Genomic DNA, 21,684 nt, shown 5'->3' with positions numbered 1-21,684 from the left:
TCGGTGTCAAATTAGAGAACAGACACATCATCAAATGACACCAAGATCATTTGAGGAAACTTGGAATGAACAGGAAGGGAATTCCCCAGCCAGTAAACAAGGAGAAAGAGAGAGGAAATGACGGAGAAACCATTGCCACAAATGAAATGGAAATTGAAGCAGATTAACATATCCCCAGAGATATGCCAAACCGATCCAAAGGTAGAAGGCGTTGCCCGAGGCTGCATCCATGAGTCCGAAGGAGCACAAGAAAAACAACACAACAGAGAAAGATCAGCCTCCACCAAGGCGATCCCTGCGCACCAGAAGGCCGCCAGATGGAATAGACCTGTAATTTAACATGTATATTGCAGTTGTGTTTTCCTTGTTATAAGGGGGACAAATGTCATAAGATAGAGTAATTAGAGTAGAGGATGGACATGCAAGGTTCATCTGGAACATGGTTAGAAAAAGGCACAAAGACGCACTAGAGAGTACCTTGAAGCGATAGCTATGCCATTAGTGGAAAATATTACAATGACAAGCCCAGTTTGTGGCATTAACTGCATGCAGTCATTCAAAACATACTAAATGTACTTGAAGAATCAGTGCCGAAATAACCTTACAAATGCAACTATAACAGCATCATGGTACTATTAATGGCATGTCCACCTCCATCAACCACTATAGTCAAACAATGAAGTGAGATACACAAATCTAGTCCATTGCATCAATCAAAAATACAGTGTTGTGAAACAACTCACACTCTGCTTACATACAAGAGCTACACAAAATACACACTCACTTGAGCTAGCTGCATTGCTGTTATTCTCATCTTTTATCATGTTCAAAATGCTTTGACTATTTTCATCATTTTCAAGTAGGAAGCTGCTTTTCTCTTTTAACTGTAACAAAATATTCTAAACAAGAAAAAGACCATTGTTAATTACTTATTATTACCCGTTCTTCTTTTATAAAGTTATCCCGTTCAAAACGTTGCCGCCTTCTTTTCGTCTCCAGCTGGCTACAACTATCATCACCATCGTCAGGAAGTGAAGAGGTATCAGGTTGACTGAACAGATCAGTTTGAGAACCCTTCTCAACTGCAACCCAAAACAAAACACATGTGACTAGCAAAAAACTGTCAATGTCATTAACAGTTGATACAAAGCAGTCGCTGTTTTGATATCTAAGAAAGTGTAGTATGAGATATAAGGAGGGTGTGTCGTGTTTTAATGTTTGATGTCAAAAACGTAAACATATGTGTTTCAAATTTACCAAACAAATTTACTCAAATTAGGGCAGTCCACTGCAGCAATTCCGCTAATGAGTTAACAGTTGTACATAATTCTATGAAGTCTGTACATGTAATACATAACTCTCCACACCACTAAAGTACCACCTTGAGAATGCAATACAGCGCGAAACAGCCTCAACTCCAACTGGTCTCATATCTATACCTACCTCAACAGTAGTTTAGCTAAAATAAAATTAGGTTCTATTCCTGAAGAAAACGGAAAGCAATCTCTTGCTAGCAGTGTTTCTTTGCTGTGTAATCTCTGTGTATCTCCCTGATACATCAATTAGTGTCCTGACATAGGAAGTTTAGAAGCAGATATACGAGCATTACAGTAGCAGGGTTCTCACTACAGCATGGCAGCGTGGTACTATGCCATGCTCCAGGAGGAATGTACCACGCTCAGAAACAGTAGATAGGAGTCCAAAGTTTGACTGGATGAGAATTCTATACTACAGTACTGAAACACAATACTACATTACTTAGTAAAGGTGACATTAGCCACAAATCCAGATTCTTACAAAAGAACGCGGGATAATAGCTTAGCTCTAGACGTGTGTACAGTACTGTACTTGTGTTGATTGCAGTCCCGGCTGCACTGCCATTGATAGCAGTCCCTGGATGCTCATTCTGTGACATGGAAAGCACACCTCTTGTCCGAGAAGCGCAGCACCTAGAATCTACTCTAGACTAGACATGGCTTCTTGCGAATCAACAACATTGGTCCGTGCATGTCAATCAATGCCTGAATAGACAGACTTTCTGTAGTCGTCCATGGAACTTGCGCATGTGCAACCTAACCTATGAAATCGCTAAGAAGAGCTTAGTGGCAATCGAAGTTGATTTCCTTGCCAGGGCACTTGAACGTATGTTATACGCAATAGCTACAACGTAAAATATAACTTGCTTAAGATCAGGTCAAGTGTGCATGCCCGACTTGGACTGTGCAACTGTAGAGAGAGCAGCCTGCATTTCTTCGTGAACCTGTCACGCTCCCAAAAATCACTAGCGAGAGGCATTAATGGACATCCGAGAATTCAACATGTTAGGAAGCACTTTTCTAACTTCCGTGTAAACTATACAAGTGAAGATATATAATCTTTACTCAGATTCTGCATGGCCGCAAGCAATTCTACTCTATTCAAGTGTCTAAAATGACTCATCTAAACACTGGTAAAAATTGTGTTAAAAAAACTATAAATTCTCACTGTGGAGCACAGTACAGCTAATTAATGGGTTAGATGCAGTATATTATATAATTAAGATGCAATGAAGGAAGACATCTTGCAGTACACGGTTTCACAGTGTATTGCCTTCGTTTGATCAATCACACATCTTGTCCAAGCATTCTCGCTCATGAAAAGTTGAAAATCTGACTTTCATTCTCATCACTGACCATGATATGTGCTACTTCTTGATTGCATCATGTAAACTGTACATGCATGCAAACGGAAATTGCGGACACTGTTGCCTGCACCACAACCTCAAAATTGTCCACACATTCATACTTCTGGACCATCATAGCTTTTGCAAACTCTTAGTTGTGTATCTATGTGTACAGACTGTACACATCGACATTACTACAGTTGGTACAGTGTTAGAAATGTTAGTGCTTAGTTGGACAATAGTATAACGTCCATGTGTACAGACTGTACACATGGACATCAGGCATGTCCAATTAAGCAGTAACATTTCCAAGAGTTGACAAGCAAAGCGTTTCAATTTCAAATTGATTTGCCTAGTATAGTTAGTGCTCAGTCGTTCATATTACACCTGTACTACTACAGTCGAAGCTCACTAATCCAAACCTTGTTAATCCGAACCTCGCTAGTGCAAACCTCGCTAATCCAAACTTCGCTAATCTGAATATCACTAATCCAAACCTCACTAATCCAAATCCTTGCTAATTCGAATTACCCTGGGCACCCTGACTCGCATACCTAGATCATAATAGGATTTCTGAGACAGCCCGATCCAGGTTGCTGCCACATTAAGTTGGGTATCTAGTCTTCAGCAAATGCCCACATCTGACTATTCTAAATCCTGACTGTCACAAAAGTATGTAGTTGTTGCAGCTGTGTCGTTTACCACAAAAACGACATACAATTGTTGTAAAAAATTGTAAATTTAGATACTATTTCCCTTTCAAGCGCACTACTTGTAAAATCTATCTAACATCATATAAAGCGAAATCTTTTCCTGTGACCGCAATGTCCATAAAAAGTCTGTAGTCATCCAAGTAAAGTACGAGTATCACATATGGGACATATGTATCAGTTGTGGTTACATAATGTTAGATTCCCATATAAATGTCCAAGAAGCGATTGATTTTGTATTAGCAGTGCAAACAGTTTTATAGAACTGTTTAGGTTTCCAGTAACGTCAATCACATATGGTTACAAACTGTCTTACTCAATAAAGGCTTCTTTTATAAGGAAATGACATTATCAAAAGCGTAGGATAGACTGTCTCGGTTGTAGTGGCTGCATGATTGCCTGTGAGTGTTGATTGAGGGTCTTTGCTAGAAATTGTCAGCGCGACGGGATGGGCAGGTCCACAACTGCTCTAGACAGTTGCACGGTCCAAGTCAGACATGCACAGTTGAGCCGATTTCAAGTGAGTACATTTTGTATCATAGCTATTGCACGTAACATACACTCACATGCCCTAACAAGGAAATCTACTTCAATCGCCAGTATGCCCTTCTTAGCGATGTTCACAAGCTGTGCATGTGCACGTTTTATAGATTAAACTACACAAAGTCTGTCTAGTCACGTGTTGGATTAATATGGACCGCTGTTGTTGCTTCACAAGAAGCCATGGCTAGTCTAGAGTAAATTCTAGTACCCTTGCCAGCCAGGCTTTTCCGTGCAGTCGCTGACCTAAGAGCATGTGAATCACACGAGAGAAGGAGCTTTTGACAGAATTTCTCCAGTGCGAGAAGAGCCTGGTTGCTTTTGAGAACAATGTGCGACCTCGGATCCAGTTTCATAACTTGAATAAGACTACTTCGATTAACTAAGCCTGTAAGTAGTTGACTATAATTCGATTATTCAACACGGCAGTTCTGTAGTGGCAGCATTCAGTTTCACACTTGCCGACAGAACACCGCAAAATCTACTACGACTATCAACCAGCAGGGCGGTAGTTTGAGAACTGAACTCATGTATTGTATGCAGTTAGTGTAAAGAATCCATGCATTGAAACGAGTTGTACATAGTACACAACACATGCAACTACGAGTCAACTCTACACTTCCTAGACATGGTTCACTACAATGCTGTTTTCCCACGCCTACATGTTTTCAGTTCACCGTGAGGAGAGCAAATCTGGTTGTTTGGTCGAAAGTACCAGTACCGCCACACCCTAATGTTCAAATTCATTTCAACCAGTGCTCACTAGAAGTGGACAGCTGTCACATAGACTAGCTGCTATAGCAATACACGCCATCTGACATGGACTCAGATCACAGTCTGGAGAGGTCAACAAGCTGTATACCACTGCTTTGATTTTTGATGAACTGTTGAGTGAACACTGGGCCGGAATTTCTCAAACCACCTCCCCAGACTAGCTGTCAACGTACTAGACGCACAAAAGTGGTGAATACTGCTTTAGTTGATTTCAAACCTGCAGACAAGTTCAGTCAAAAAGAAACACTGCTGGAGAGTGTATAGGTTCACCAGATCCGGACCAGCTTCGTGTAGGCCATTCCTGGGCCCATTATTCACCAGAACTTCCAGTCGTTGTCTAACAACAGCTCCATTGACTGGTTTTGGTGTCCACAAGCGTTCTCTGCAAAGAGCTACTTTGCACGTCAAATGCAATTACATTAAAGTGCTTTACCAATTGAATTAGCCTTATCCAAGCTATGAAACAAGATCCGGGGTCATTCTCACAAGCGACCAGGCTCTTCTTGTGCTGAAGCAATTCTGGCAAAGCCTCCCCTCGTGTGATTCACGTGCATTTAGTTCAGCGAGATCGCATTTAGTTCAGTGACGGCACGGAAGAGCCTGGCTTGCGAGGCTAAGATTCTAGGTGCTACTTCACGGACAAGAGGTGTGCTTTCCTGGTCATGTGCACAAAGCAAGAAACCCTGATCTGGCTCAAAGTGCCAAGTACTCGTTGAATTTTACAAAGACTGCAGTGTAGCAACCTCAATTTGCTCAAGTCAGATTTCAGAAGGAAAGAACTATGAGAACTATGGCTCGACAAAGCAACTAATTGTACAATTACCTGCAACTGAAAGGACATCCAGGACTGCAATCAATGGCATCGCATCCGGGACTGCAATTATAGTTCTACGACTGGAGTGAAACTATCCTATGTTGTTTTGTAAGAGCCTGGATTTGTAGCTAATGTCACCTTTTACTAAGTAATTGTGTTTTAGTAGTACTGTATGGAATTCTCATACATTCCTTAGCGGACTCCTAGCTACCGTTTCATGTCTTGCCTACAAGTCGATTTGTAGCCTGAGCGTGGCACACTCTTACAGGAGTGCGACGTAGAACCACGATCTGTGCCCCTATTGATCATTCCAATTTTGCATTTCAATGCTGTTAAGAATTGTAAATGTTTCAAGTGTGTTAATGTACATTTGATTTTTTACAAACCATAAAGCAAAATTTGCAATTCTGGTTGTGCAGTGATTCTACTGTTTGATAAGGACGTTGTTCAACTGTTGGAAATCTATCTTATTGTCAATTGTTAGATTTTAATGTTTACGTAAATTGAAATTGCAACAGTGGCAGTGGTACACACCATTCGATCATTCTAATTTTGTAACCTAACATCTTCCTCAACATCACGGCCAACATATAAAGTGAGAAAGTTTGCCGCCGCTGCCGCGGTTGCCTGAACTGTTTCACACTATGGATGTACTATAATTATGTACTGGCTGTATGTGTTAACTGTAATAAAGTTTGATGAGCAATTGCCGAAAATTGCACATGTAGTTTCCATGGGAGTCTATCAAGGTACAGATTTAGGCAAGCGAGCAACTCAGTCAGACGATTTGCTTCTAAAGGTAAACATTTTAAGATGTGTGATTGTTCATCAAACTTTATTAATACAATTAGCACCTACAGCTGGTACTTATAGTACATCCTTAGTGTGAAACAGTTCAGGCAATGGCGGAGGTGGCAAAATTTTCTCACTTTATATGTTGGCCATGATGTTGAGCAAAATGTTAGGTTACAAAATTAGAATGATCAAATGGTACCACTGCCACTGTTGCAATCTTCAATTAGTGTAAACATTATAATCTAACAATTGACAATAAGATACATTTCCAACAGTTAAACAACGTCCTTATCAAACAATAGAATCAGTGCTCAACCAAAATTGCAAATTTTTGCTTTATGGTTTGTAAAAAATCAAATGTACATTAAAACATTTGAGACATTTGCAATTTTTAACAGCACTGAAGTGCAAAAATTGGAATGATGAAAAGGGGCAAAGACCACCTACGCTGGAGAGAGCCCTGTAAAACCAAGAAAATGCTATTCCACACCATCTCTATTCACAAACGCATGTCCCTAAACCCAAATCCCCTAAGTTAAACTTCGAAATTATGCAACATCTCCGCTGTCATTTCAACCTTCGCAATAACCTTGGTATGGTCAGAAAACACAGAGACTGGCATTTTTATTTAGTAGGTTATGGTTATCTAAGCTCTTCCTAAAAAAAACCAAATGATAAAATGTTTGACAGGATACAATGGGTGGAGCAATGGTCATTATCTAATTACCTTGTAAGAGCAACTGACCAGCAACTGAAACCATTTAAGTTAAATGATGTAAGTAAGCTCACTCTAAACGAGCTCATTTGGCTTCTGGTCTATCTGTCGGCATGTCGTTATGTTCTTATGTATGTTTGTAAGCGTGAATCACTCTCGGGGATTTGTTGAGACAATAAGCAGTCTTTTTGTACCAACAATGGGTGACATAAAAATTCCGCGCATTATGACAGAAAAGCCGAGATGTCATATATATCCATAGCAACAAAGTTAATAAGGTCAAATCTTCGTCAAAGTGAGAAGCACAGAGTAAAGTTCAGGTAATAGTTGTACGCATCTGTTCCTTTCTTACAGGAGAATCTCAAAAGAAACGAATTCATTGTTCTTCAAGAAGCCAAGTGAAGGTCCCATGGGACAATGCATACACCGTTGCATGTGCATCACCAACATGCATCATCTGCGATCTTCAAGAGAAAAATATGTTTTAGATGTAATGTAGGACTGCTAATGAACGATAGACGTTGTCTTGCAAGAAACACTCGTAGGAAATATTGACGCCGCTTTCTTCTGGAAACAGTCCCTACATGTCGCTCCACAGTATTTCCCATGCAGGTAAGAGACGTACATCGATCTCTAGCTATGACAAATTAACTGAACGATAGCAACGGCTCAACAAAAGCACAATAATCGCGTCCACCTCAATAGTTAGCTTCAAGTGATGCAAGAGCACTACAAAATTGAGAAATAACGTGGATAACAAGCCCACTCCGTGCAAGAGTTACACAGCTGTCACGCATGTGCATGTGCTGAATTCAAAGTGGCGTTGGATAATGATGATATTTAGTTAATTATCTTTAATCACATTGACAAAGCCCTATGTTTTCAAAAAATTATACATTCTAGCTAGCAACAAGCTAATGATAAATTAATGATAATGACAACAAAATAGACAAAATTAACAAAACTTTACATTGATGTTCACAATAAATACACACACACACACACACACACACACACACACACACACACACACACACACACACACACACACACACACCTACACACACACGCACACAAGCTCGTAGCTCTGAAGCAAGTAGAACACAGCTTCATTCACTAAAGTAGTATGGTATAACTGAAGCAGCTCTTAGTGCTCTAATAAGCACACCTGGTGTGACCTCTACTTCATTGCTCACTTCTGAGTTCAACCATATGGGGAATAGACAGCGTAGGCAAGACACGATTGTTACATGTGCAATTAAATATTGTAAGCCCACCCAGAAAGGCAGAGCAACCCGCTCTGCTGAGTTATCGTGGAGAGAACCATGAATCAATCAAACATGAATTACACTGTTTTGATAAAAAATAAACGTTTTGTGCATCTGATTAGCTGTTTCTCCATTGTCGGTGGTTGTCACTCATGACATTAAGAAAATACTGTTCCATGATTGGACCACAAAGGTGGCATGGCACATTCCTGAAGTGTGACAAGACATAACCAGCCAGTCAGCAAGTAAGCATGCCAACTACAGCATGGCCCACAGACCAGAAATCTTCTTGTTACCCTGTATATGCTTTAAGTAGCTACTTTTCAAGTCTCATGACTTTTACAAAATCTAGTCTCGCGTAACCAGACCCTTTCTGCTGCGTCATACTTCTGGGTGAAAAGGGTCTGATGAACAGCCTTTGAAGTCGCTGTGTTGCAGTCTAGCCAAATCGGCTAACTAAATACTGGATTTGGTTTCTTAAATGCGTCACGAAAGACCACATTGGAATGCACACCGTGCAATCCTATCTCAGTTATCTTCTCTTGTTTTGTAAAGAACAACTTGAAACTACAGCTGGAGTCTTTGCATGCTGTTCGTGAAATCTGCACGTCTACAGCAAACAACACAATTGCAGGAACGTTGCCGCTAACAGACTTGAATGCTGCTTTGATATCTCATGCAGTCAGCGACTGACGTATAGCTACGTGTTGCATGTGCGCTCATGTCACAACGGACACTGAATGCAAACATACTGGATGGATAAGTGAACGTACTCGATGCAGAAAACATGAGATCATTACCCAAACAAAGACTCATCTTGTTTTGATGACGTCACCTCCACTGAGCCCTTCCAGATATCACTCACTGTGGACTGGCTGCAGTTCGTTTGGATAAACAGCATTGAGTACGTTCACATCCAATCTCCATTGCAACATGAGCGCACAACACTACGTCAGATGTCGATCATGTATGACTGTAGGAGATCAAAGCCTGTCGATGGCAAGGTTCTAGCGATCGCGTTCGTTGCTGTAGACATGCAGATTTTACAAACAACAAAGACGCTAGCTGTAGTTTTCGAGTAGTTCTCTATGAAACAAAAGAAGATAACTGAGACAGGATTGCACCACATGCATACCAATCTGATCTTCAGTGAAGAGTTTAAGAAACCAAATCCAGTACAATCATGTTTCACTTACCAGACGCTCACTTATCTGACACACCAGTTAGTCGACAGGTCAAGATTGTCACGTGTACGTCCATGTGCATGTCAGTTGTTTCTTTAAACAAATTTGAGAGTGAGTTCAAGCGTTTCTTCTCGTTGTATTCCACATTCAGTATACCTAACAGGGAAAAAATTCCGTATAATATGAACAATAGTTGAGTTCGTAACAGCTTCAGTTATCCAACATTTTCACTTATCCAACAGGAGTCTGGTCCCAAGGAGGTCAGATAAGTGACACGCGACTGTATTTAGTTAGCCGATTTTTGGCTAAGTGGCAACACCACGACTTCAAAAGGCCATTCACCAGACCCTTTTTCGCCCGAAAGTTGATGCAGCAGAAAGAGTCTGGCTATGCCAGACTGTACAAAATCCTGTTTCTTACGACTCATACATACTTACATTGCCTAACATATCTCTTTGATCGGAAAAGCCCTGTCTTGAGATCAAGACCCTCTTCATAATCCTCTGGAAACATAATCAGTACTGTTACAATCATAAGCAATACATGCAGATCCCCAGTTGATGTTTGATAATACCTCCAAGATACCTGTCTTTGAATGCTTCAATGTCCTCCCTATCCTGCATTAGCATCTCTTTGCTAAGAAAGACATGAGCTCTAATAATCTCAGCAAATAAGTACAGTGTTAAATTCTTACTGGTGTATCTTCTCAACCTGCTTCTGTAAGTTAATATGTGTCAGTAAAGCTATTTCTTCGTCTGCCTCAAGGTCTGCTTCATATTCATCCAAGTCTGAATTGTCATCATCATCACTAGAAACAGCATCACTGCCAGACAGTTCTGCTTCATTCTCCAAAAACTGAGCCAACTGCGCAGCTTGAAGACTGAAATAAATAAGGATATAAAGCAGAACATCACATTCTGATATGGGCATTACCTTTTCGCCAGTTCAGGCAGTTTAGGCTTAGACTTCTTGATATTTTTGTTTGGTATCAAGTCTTCATCTTCATCAGAGTCATCATCAATATCATTATTGTCATCACCTGCATCAATAGCTGCTTCGTCCTCTGCCTCATTGCACTTGCCATTAGTGTTGTTGGTAAATGCAGGAAATCGGCTTGCAAAGTTTCCCGAACACAAGCCAATGAGCTCCTGCATTGGATCATCATTACTATCCGCATTGACAGCACTTTCATCAAATAGTTTTGGTTCTGAAGCTTCACAAGCAGTGGATGTGATGATGTTACCAACCTCAACTTGAGTGCGGCTACTAAATGTCCCTGAACACAGTCCCAAAAGCTCCTCCATATTAGAGCTGTCTTGGCTGTTACTGGCAGTGCTAACAGCTGTGTCAAATGAAGAAGCTCGTGGATAACTCCAAGTTGATGCTCCGTGGTTGGTCCGTTTCTTGAAGAAACTAAATAGAACTAATCAGTCACAAAATAAGACTTGATCAAAAACACTAACTACCCCTGAGAGTCAAACAGGCAAGTCTCTTCATCATTTAGGCAAGATTTGTCTTCCATCTGAAGAAGTGCTTCTTCAGGTAAAGGGCGTTGTGCTGGCAATAAACTCATCTCAGTATCATTATATAAGTCCTAAACATGGTCAGCAGTAAAATCAATTCAGCAGCTGCACTCATACAATTACAGCATATAACCTGTGAATCTTCAATTGGCATTGAAAACTACACAAACCATAAACTGTTAGTCACTCTGTCACTAATCAAAGAGTAACATGACCATTACCTTGTAATTCGGGATTAGTGACCCAGTTTGTAACATTGGTGGTTGAGAGAACATGTCAGGTGTACCACGCCGACTGACACCATAACCAACACTGTCGATGGAGCTTGCATTGCTGTACATGTGCTTCAACACTACCAATCGTGCTTTATCCTCAGAAAAATTGGCAGCTACATCAAAATCAGAGACTGGATGGGCAGATCTGTCATGTTCCGGTAAAGTACAAGCATCAGGTTTAGATGTCATCTGTGAACTAAATATTCCAAATGGTCTAGTGCCTGTAAGTTCACACCTACAATCAACTTGGCTTTTCTTGACTTCAGAAACACTGTCCTCATCAAACTCATTGTCTGACCCATTGACATCAAATAGGTCAATCATGCAATCAAAATGTATATCTTTTCGGCACTTGGATAAATCATTCTGCTTACAAATGTGTAACATAGAAGATGGTGATCTTTCCAAGCTTTCAGGCAGAGTGTCTTTGGACTGGTCAACAAACAATTGAGTGCCATTATCATCAATTTCACTGTCAGACAATTCCAGTTTTTCCATACAGTCAGTTGGTTTATCTCTGTTATTAGCAACAATTTCATTACTGCATTGTTCATCTGACTTGCAGTCTTCACATCCAGACTCTGACATGCTTGTGTCTCCATCTGTAATTTCTGCTTCACCTTCGTCTTCACCAACACTGAACTCTTCTTCATCTAGTTTTCTAGCTGCAAGAGCTTGTTCCCGTAGCCTAGCACGCTTGACTTTCATACTTTCTCTCAACCGCCAATTCAACAACCTTCTATTTTCTCCTAAATAGAAATGTAACTAAGTTAATGTAGCAGGTCAACAATGTAAACTTGCCTGGGGTTGTGCTCTGATCCAGTACGAAGTGCTTGTGATTTTGCACATTAGCATCTGATCTGTCCTGCTTCTCTGGTTTAATGTGTTTCATAAGTGAAAGTAGCATTGTGTCAGCATGAACTCCAATACTGGTCTCTGGTGACTCATAGAAAAAGTCATCACGACAATCACTTAGCTTAGGAACCGAGTCAACAGTTTTCTGTTGAAAAGATGAAAATGAATCCATGCAAATGCCAGAATCCAGCTCCCTTGCCTCTGCCACATAACTACTAGCATCCAGAAAACACAAGTTATAATGCTATTATAAGACTTCAGGTTGGTAAAGAATAAGAAGAGCCACAAACAATACAGAATCTGCAACATGAATGGTATCGAACATTCGTTCTATCAGCACAAGTCAGTTAGTCAGGGCCTTAGTTCAAATGAAAGGTGACAGAAAATCAAAGGCTGTGTTCTACGAACCACAAAAAGAGGGAGCACATTTACAAGGAGGTCAAAAATTCAAAGACAGTCTAAAGCCAAACTTGAAATCTTGCCATATACCAGTAGATCCTCTACAAAACTAGCCTCGTACCAGACACTCTCACGCCATCGTGTCCGGTTCCCGTATAACACGACAATGCCGGAGAGGGTCTGGGATCATACCGTTTATGCTATTAAATGATCAAATTAGCTCATATGTCACCAAGCCTCAGGCTACTAATAGGATTAGTCTAACAGTTATTCTCATGTGTCACATGAAATGTCTTGCAACAGAATTGACCTTCCATTCATACTTTAGTTGTTTCCTTTCAATGTTGGTATCCTGTCTCTACGCAAGCTCTATGTATTTGCCAACTTTCTGGGAAAGAGGACTTCCTCTCCAAGAGACTCTAGAGCGGAAGTCCTAGTCAACACCGTGTTTGACGGCACGCGCTGTCAAGTTCCAGATGTTCCCAAATTGTACACGAGCTTCCCGATTCATATTGTTCTCGTAGCCTAGCACAGTAATAGAGCGATGCCTAGTGCATTCCTATTCCAAGCTACCTAAAGTCCATTCCCGAATAGAAGAATACGTGGAGGAAAACCCGTATCTCCTGAAGCGGGCGTCCTAGTGAGTTGATTCCAACATCATTGGAAAGCTCACAAGGAGGCGGTTCCAGATTAGTTAATGAATACTGTGATTGGTTCTATATTACGACAGAATTTGTAACTTCCTGTATGACATGCGCTTGGCCCGGCCCTCCTCTTTCATTTACACCAGGTGTCAGATAACTTCAAAGTCACCGCTATAACGCCCACTACTTGAAAGCTGACGCGGATGTACTTTGAACTATGGCTTGATAAGTAAACAGCTTTAGCTACCAAGCTTATGTAGTCAAAGCATTGATTGAACCTTTGAACGTAAGTTCATAGCGAAACCTGTCTATACTGGAACCATTTATATTCTAGCAGTAATTAACTACGCCCATCTCAGCTCTTCAATTCTTTATAATATATTAACCGCAGTTCCCACGTATTCTCCTATTCGGGAATGGACTTTAGACTGCTGATCGAATCATATTAGACCTCATCACACATAGCTTCAATTAGCATGAATCGAACTCAAAATCGTGTGAATGAATCTTATTCCATGCAGCAAAATGAATCCCTTCCCATGCAGCTACAGGAACAAAATGTAAACAGTGAATGTATGCAATCGGATATCACAGCTAGCATAACTTTGATGAAAGGATAGCTTCATAATTAACTAAAAGCATGAAAGTGTTGACGTTGGTGATGTGGGGTGACACTTAGATGACGTGGGGTGACACTTAGATGAAGAAGTAGGCGGTATGATCCCAACCCTCTCCGGCGTTGTCGTGTTATACGGGAACCGGGCATGACGGCGCAAGAGAGTCTGGTACGAGGCTAGAGAAAACAGCTAACGGCGTGTCTCTATGGAGATTGGGTTACTTCGGCACAGACAAAAGCCATAAATGAGATTGCCGAAATCAACAACTCAGTCCATCATCAGAAGACTCCAAGTAAAGAAAAACAAGTGTATGTAAGCTACAAGAGGACTGTCCTCAAGCATCTTCAAGCAGAGCAACCTACTGTATGACAGTATTTACTGACAAAAGCATCCAAAAACAGTAACTGCTGACAGAAGCAACCAACATCGTGATGAACCTCACTAAACGACTCTCACGTAATGAACAATACCTCACTCAACATGCTAGCAAGTGCTCTTCAGTCTCTCTTACCTAGAATAATGCATTTCTGCACATAAACTTAAGATAGAAAATTCTGTAGAGGCATAAACAAAAATTCCTTTATAAAATGAAATTGTGGCAGATACTACGGTGAAACAAAATATGCAGGCTGAATCAAGTGATGATGAGCAGCAGCCTTCTGACGAGAAGAGACAGTCAGTCAAGTATAATACATTAAAAAGGTGGCAGCACAAAGTATTAATCAAATTACAGGTATTCAAAACTTCAGTGACAAGTGGATTGTTAGTGCTGACTGCTTACAAATATCAAATATTCATGATAATAACAACAGTGACCATCACATTGCTGCAATGAATTTGGTCAGAATCAAGGAATCTCAATTAGAGTTTGCTTCAATTGCCAAGAACTTGCACACACTGCCTGAACATGAAGATAAAAGAGAGGCAAAGAAGTTCAATATTGTATATTTCATTGCTACTGAGCACATGGCTTCGGCAAGTACCCTCCGATATGCTCACTTAGAAACTCATCATGGTGTAAATATCTGTCCTACTTATCGCAATGTCAATTCCTGCAAAGAATTTGTCCACTTCTTGTCTAAGTCCAAGAAAGAAGAGCTAGCATCCCTATCATCAAAGGCGTAATTCTTGTCCCTGCTGATATGTGGGTCCACGAATACTGCAAATATTGACAATGATATTTTCTTAGTTGTTTGGTGTTACACCGAAGCAGAAATGAACTGTATATGTACCAAGACGAGTTTCTCGATAGTACAACAGCCTCCAAAAGCTACTGCAGTAAACCTTATGCATTCGCCGAAACATTGCCAACAATGACTTGGTGTAGAAAGTCTGGACAAGTGCCAATATTACAGCTGCTGGCTTAAAAGGCTTGGTGGAAGAAAAGTACCTTAAACTTTTTGGGGATGTTGTGTCTGGCTCACTGTCGTGAGTTGGCAGTAAAAAATTCCTTTTCCGGCAACTTTTCCTCAATTGACAATGCGCTCATCCAACTCTATTGTCTTTACAAAAATCTCCTAAGAAGTGTGCAGAGCTAAAAGCTGTTACCACTCTGTCAATATGTCTTGGACACCGTGGCAGAAGAAAAAGACTAGACTACCAAAAGATGTCATTGTTTGGAAAGCTAGAAAATAAGAGACTATGCCATGAAACCAAGAAAAGGAGCATGATCAAATAACATAATCTACGAGCCACTAACGACATCATCACCTACCGCGCACTGACTTGGTTCGCTTTTGATGCATTGACGTTTGTTAACCACCTGAGTCTAGAGCCAAAGCAACAATTTTTCTTTTCAAATTTTAACCGGTGCGTATAGCGATGCGTCGAATCAGGTGAGGCCTCATTACGACTCGGCTCTTGTGTGTTTTGCGTGTTTTGCAGTGATGAACAACCTCTTTCTGACCTCTTTCGTGACTCTACCGCGTCATTTTGAGTGATGATTTAACATTGAGACTTGACAGACGTCAAATGCGGGTACTGTACAAACGTACGTACGTAATCTATGATGCGTGTTCTGTGTGGTACGCACTTACCAAATGGTTTGGTTTGTACCTCCTGAATACTTCCTAGAATGTGTGGCGTTTAGGGAATGAGTGACGTGAAGAGTAAGTCTTTAGACAAGTCTGGTGGTACTGAGAGGTAAGAAGAGAACGCTTGATTAATATTTCATCTTGATATAAAACACAGTACAGTAACACTGAGTGACTGGTTCATATATATGACAGCCACATACAGCTGAGAACATTATATCTTTTGAAGTGTGTAGTTGCCGTGCCATCATGGTTATTTGCTGTGTTCCTGGATGTACCAATGTATCTGCAAAGGGGAAATATTTGAAGTTTCACATGGATAAACTTTATTGCCGTTTGAATGACGTTGACTGGTGGTTGCCAAGGAATACTCTACATCGAAGTCTACCAGTCATTTAGAGAGGCTTTCCCAAAAAAGACCTGCATCATTGATGCAACAAAACTATTTACAGTCAGACATAGAGGGGTGATCAGACGGGTAACGAACTATAGCATTTTGCAAGGTATAAATTACACTTAGTTCAAGCATGGATCTTTTATATAAGGTATTTACTGTTTGTTCATATCTAACAAATTTGCATCCACCTCTTGTACTATAGATTTAATTTTTGTACTGTAAATTAATAGTAATTAGTGTCATTGACATCAATTTTAGTTTGTAAAGGTCAATATATATTGGCTCTTGTTATCGTTCTGTACTCTTGTGTGTAATGCTCCAGGATACACTACCACTTGCTGTTCAATTTCATTTTCATTGTGTACACCATTTTTAATAGTAGTACTCAATTATATTATTACAACATTAATTGATTGTATTATATAATTAACAGAACTTTATCTATTTGCTACCTAGGGTCTTTTCATTCCCTAAACGCCGCACGTTCCAGGAAGTATTCAGGAGGTACAAACCAAACCATTTTGTAAGTGCGTACCACACAGAAAACGCATCATAGATTTCGTACGCACGTTTGTACCCGCATTTGACGTCCCTCAAGTCTCAATGTTAAATCATCACTCAAAATAACACGGTAGAGTCACGAAAGAGATCAGAAAGAGGTTGTTCATCACTGCAAAACATGCAAAACACACAAGAGCCGAGTCGTAATGAGGCCTCACCTGATTCGATGCATCGCTATACACACCGGTTAAAGTTTGAAAAGAAAAACTGTTGCTTTGGCTCTAGACTCATGCGTTAACAAATGCCAATGCATCAAAAGTGAACCAAATCAACGCGCGGTAGGCGATGATGTCGTTAGTGCCACGCCCTGTGAAAAAGTCTATTGGTACAGTCTAGCACAGAACAGATCTCAGTGGCACACATTCTGCGATAAGTCAATGTCAGAGGACCAATGGTTGAGCAGCTAACAACAAAGGCAGTGACCATCTTGTCCTTGTGGTAGAATTTTTCGTTGGAAAGGCGACCTCATCAGACACAGCCCTATAGAAAATCTTCATGCGATTGTCATTTACGCATGTGACGGTGATGCGTTTGCACAAATTCCGCAACACTCTAGTAGAAGGTTTCGCATGCGAATCACATGCGAATTGCAATTACCCATGCGGAGGCTATAGCTCACAATGCGCAATCACAAGTTCCGCACCTAGAGGCGATCCAATCACATGAATTCTGCAACACTTGGTATACATACACCGCTTCAGATAGACCTGTAGTATACGACGACCTACAAAGTAACATCGTTACTAGACACATCAGTTCCCTGGCAGCTCAGGCTGGGTTCAGATTTCCTAACTATTCGTAGTGTACTGTACGGTTACCCGGGCTATGTTGACGTTCAAAGAAAACAAGGCAGCAACCGCAAACTCTATCAAAGGCAGTATTTATTGACCATAAACTAGCAATAAGCGCATTTAGAGACTAATCAGCTACCACCCAGAGGCTGACAAGATGTGACTGACCTGCAACATCCGCACCTGGATTGAGGAGAATCGAAATAAACCAATCAGTGCAAGCTTGGAAGGGGGAGCTGAATGGGAACCTTCACTGTAGCCAATCACCATCATGCACTGTTCACCTAAGCGGGCACTCAAGGACTCAACCGGCAGTTCAACGGTCTAGCTGTTTTAGCGGTGTAGCGTCGGCGGCTGTAGGAGGACCAACTACACCTTCACTTACAGCACAGTCCAGCAACAGTCAAAGACATGTAAGAACACACCACAGAAAAGATACACTTTGTAACCCCAGCTCCAGTAGCTATTATCACACTGCATGGTCACCTAACCCACCTCAAAACAGAAAATTCGATAGAGTCTTCGTGCTAGAAATAGGATAGAGCTAGGACTAAGGAGGCTTTTAAAGAAGATTCGAAAACTAAACTACTACAGGTACCCAAACAAGAGTCTTGTCTTTCTTGTCTGTGTTACTGCAACGGCTTTATTAGAAAACAATGAAATCTCCAAGTATAGGCCTACTGCTGAGGTCGCTCATGATAGTGATTCACAACCTGGGCAAGAGAATCATCAGAAACCAAGTAAAAATGCAGATTACTGACAAGCACAGCGTAAAAAGAAAGTAAAGACACTGTTTCTTGTGGGAAACATTCTATACTGTGTTTTTGCTAAGGTAGAGTGCGTGTGTCAAATATCAGCTCGTAAGTGAATGTTATGGTTAAAATATAACCAGAAATCCAAGAAATCGCGGTCAAACGGTTCTCACTTACGTCTATAGCTAGGAGCATGCTCACGACCAAACTGCATGCATGCGATTCTCATGTGAATATCCATACCATTCGAATGTAGAATCAGTACATTTCGCATGCAAATGTCTGCAACTGTCATGAGGATGTCTCAAGTATGTAAATTAGCTACAGGTATGCGAATCGAACCTCATGGCATGCGTTTCGTATGCGAGTCGCACCAAAATTTTCTATAAGGAGCCGATTCTGTAACAGTTCATTAATTAATGAACCTCTAGTCATTTCTCCAAAGCTCAATGCTCAAAGACACCGCTATCATCGCTTTTACAATAGACAAATTCAAGGTTCAAGGTTCAAGGTGAGTGCATGCACAGAGGAAATTACTTGAACTTCTCACAAACAGACATGGCTGAATTCTAGTCTAACATTTAAACTGGTTGGACAATCTGACTAGTATTAAATGATTGGACATTCTCATTTTCTGGTTAGCTTAGAACTGTCACACACAGACACAGACACAGACACAGACACACAGACACAGACACAGACACAGACACACACACACACACACACACACACACACACACACACACACACACACACACACACACACACCAGAAATGCTTCATGCCTCTGAGTGTGCTACTCGCTCAGTCACGTGACTTTACAACAAAGTACACTGTACCATTTCCCGGTACAATTTGTACAAATAACGTCTATCACAATACAAATGTACAAGTCTGTTACCTTTTCAACTTGTTACATGATTTGGTACTCATTTTCGCAATCACATCTTCTAGGCTCTTTGGTTTAGGCGTATACTGAGGCAAGTCTATAGGTCTCCCTAGAAGAAAACCTCGCATGTTGCCAGAGTTTAAATCCTTGTATCATCAAAGCAGAGACTAACCTCTCATCAAGCGCTGAGATTCGCTGTGAAGAAGTTCTAGTTGCTTCTTAGAACGGTTGTTCGGTGCCTAGTTTTCCATACAGTTCATGGTACATGCAAACCACATATCTAAATGTCACGTGTGTCTGTGAACCTTGGCATTCTTCCTCGACGTCTTTGCTTTGCGCCGTTTGCGTTTTTGTTTTAATGCTAGAAGACTGCAAGCGTCACTTTCGTCGTAGTCTGAAGGTGGTGGACGCCGTTCACGACTTGATACTTCGCCATCAGATTCTAGTTCTGCATCAAACAAATCTCCACCACTAGAAAGAACCTACACAAGCAAAAACGCCTGTTTATAATTTGCAAAGAATACTCTTAGTTCCTATAACACACCATGGCAAAGGCATTTTCGGATGAGTCGGTCATACCGCTTTCTTGAAGTCCGCGCCAATATCCGTGTGCGCATGCTCAAAAGTGCTACTAGTTCCTCCGCTTCTGTACGCGCATTGACGCATGCGTAGACGTTGTCTGACGCTGATGTTGCTGTGTACCGTTATCAGCCGCCGGTGAAACAAAGAAGGAAAGCGAAAGAACAGGGACGCACTAGGCGTGTATTCCTCTCGTGCTATGACGTCTGAAGATATTCTGGAAAGAGCAGGAAGGCTCACAAAAGAGGATCCCAACGACGGGTACAGGTGGTCTCCAGCCACAGCGCGAGACAACGCTGAACAAGGTGAAGACGGCGCTATTTTGTCCGGAGATTTGCTTACGTACACAGGGCAGGACGTCGTCGCTCTCCCTTCACGGATTGTACGCCATTATGCTCATGTAGCCAGACGACTAGATCTGAGCTACAACTGTTTGACGTCTGTGGATGGGATAGGGCAATTCAAGGAGCTCAAAGAGTTAATTTTAGACAACAATCGTCTTCGAGATGGATTTAATTTGCCTCTCTTACCAAAACTGGAAACGTTGTCAATGAACAAAAACATGATCACTAATCTTGAGTCACTGCTAGAAGATATATTGAAGAATTGTCCAAACATTACATTTCTGAGTCTCCTTGGAAACATTTGCTGTCCAAATGAGCTTTCATGTTCTGATAAGGATGAAGAAGACTATCAGCGATACAGATACTTCCTCATTCACAAACTTCCAAGGTTGAAATTCTTAGATTCAAAGGCTGTGTCAGCAAAAGAGCGTCAGGAAGCTGTAAGGGTTGGAGCTTTCATGAAGATAGTTCATCCACCATCGGAAGATTCAACTAAGCAGACCACTAGGTATGACAGAGATGAGAGTGAATATACTCCTCTTCCACAGCGTTTAGCTCAAGAAGGAAATCACAAAGGCTCATTTGGTGTGTGTCGTTATGTGTACTATGGTAGGCATTCAGAAGGAAATCGCTTCATTCGAAATAATGACTTATGAGTTCTACTGTACATGCCAGACATTGTGTTCTTTGTAGTCTTTTGATTAGTTCTGACTATGATTATACTGAGAGCTTGGTTGCTTCACATGTATTTTGATAACGTTATTGAAACATGAGAATATCACCAATAAATTGGAGTTTAATATGTTTGTTGGGAAGCAATTTTTATGATAAATTTACATGTTATTTATTTGACAAATGTGGTGGAACCGATTGTAGTCATGGAAGGTGTTAGTTAAAGCAAACTTTGGCCAACAATGACAGCAGCCTAATTTTAATTAAGTTAAACGTCAACAGTGAATCAATATTGACACAAAGCAGCAGATAAGAGTCAGTATAGTAGACATGAATCAAAATATGTGTGTTGTGAAAAGGAAACATCAGGTTTAACAGGACGCATTTCATTTGAATTACACTTTAAACTTTGTGAAAACAAAAATCTTGCATTGTGAATAATAAGTTGACTTGTTTTACACTTTGATTACATGCATACATACATACACACATGCATTTTTTCTGTTTTATTAAAAGAGTTCTTAAGACTCAGTTTAGATAGTTTACAATCATACGTTGGATACCATTGTTAAATTGACATAGTTAAATAACTCCTTTTCTTTCTGCAAATGGTCTCCAATAGTTATTAAAGTCTCCCAAGCCCTAGAAAAGAAAAACAGGTACTGTTTCTTCAGCGACGTTTGCTCTTCTGTTCAATGACAAGTGATCTATTGACAGGTGATATAGATGGTGTTGTAGATCTGGATCTTGATTCTGTTTTTCTGTCAGGTGATTGCGATGTTTTAGGATTTTGGCGGAGTGTCATGTTCAGTTATCCTTCTTTAGACTGTTGCTTGTGATCTGCTGTGCTTTCTGTTGGATTAGATTGTGCACACTGTTTTGTTTCTGGTAA

General features: G+C 40.7%; 2 protein-coding genes across 2 annotated transcripts; one reads left to right on the top strand and one right to left on the bottom strand.

The window, feature by feature from the left end:
• Positions 1-713: 713 nt before the first annotated feature.
• On the bottom strand, positions 714-19,789 carry LOC134180125 (claspin-like). The gene is made up of 14 exons (XM_062647211.1): positions 19,742-19,789; positions 19,503-19,679; positions 19,370-19,436; positions 19,210-19,306; positions 12,062-12,330; positions 11,207-12,009; positions 11,119-11,145; positions 10,929-11,056; positions 10,396-10,875; positions 10,157-10,342; positions 10,037-10,098; positions 9,900-9,965; positions 940-1,082; positions 714-884 (listed from the first exon to the last, which is right to left on the bottom strand). Exons 1-14 carry the CDS (start codon positions 19,772-19,774, stop codon positions 714-716), a joined length of 2,709 nt encoding a protein of 902 aa, XP_062503195.1. The 5' UTR covers positions 19,775-19,789.
• An 82-nt stretch (positions 19,790-19,871) lies between these two features.
• On the top strand, positions 19,872-20,930 carry LOC134180003 (leucine-rich melanocyte differentiation-associated protein-like). Its single transcript, XM_062647057.1, has one exon. It carries the CDS (start codon positions 19,976-19,978, stop codon positions 20,774-20,776), a length of 801 nt encoding a protein of 266 aa, XP_062503041.1. The 5' UTR covers positions 19,872-19,975; the 3' UTR covers positions 20,777-20,930.
• The last annotated feature ends 754 nt before the right edge of the window (positions 20,931-21,684 follow it).

This window comes from Corticium candelabrum, chromosome 5 (assembly GCF_963422355.1).
Source record: "Corticium candelabrum chromosome 5, ooCorCand1.1, whole genome shotgun sequence".
Taxonomy (NCBI): Eukaryota; Metazoa; Porifera; class Homoscleromorpha; order Homosclerophorida; family Plakinidae; genus Corticium; species Corticium candelabrum.
Note: the sequence above shows the minus strand (reverse complement) of the source record. Positions and strands in the feature narration are given on the sequence as shown.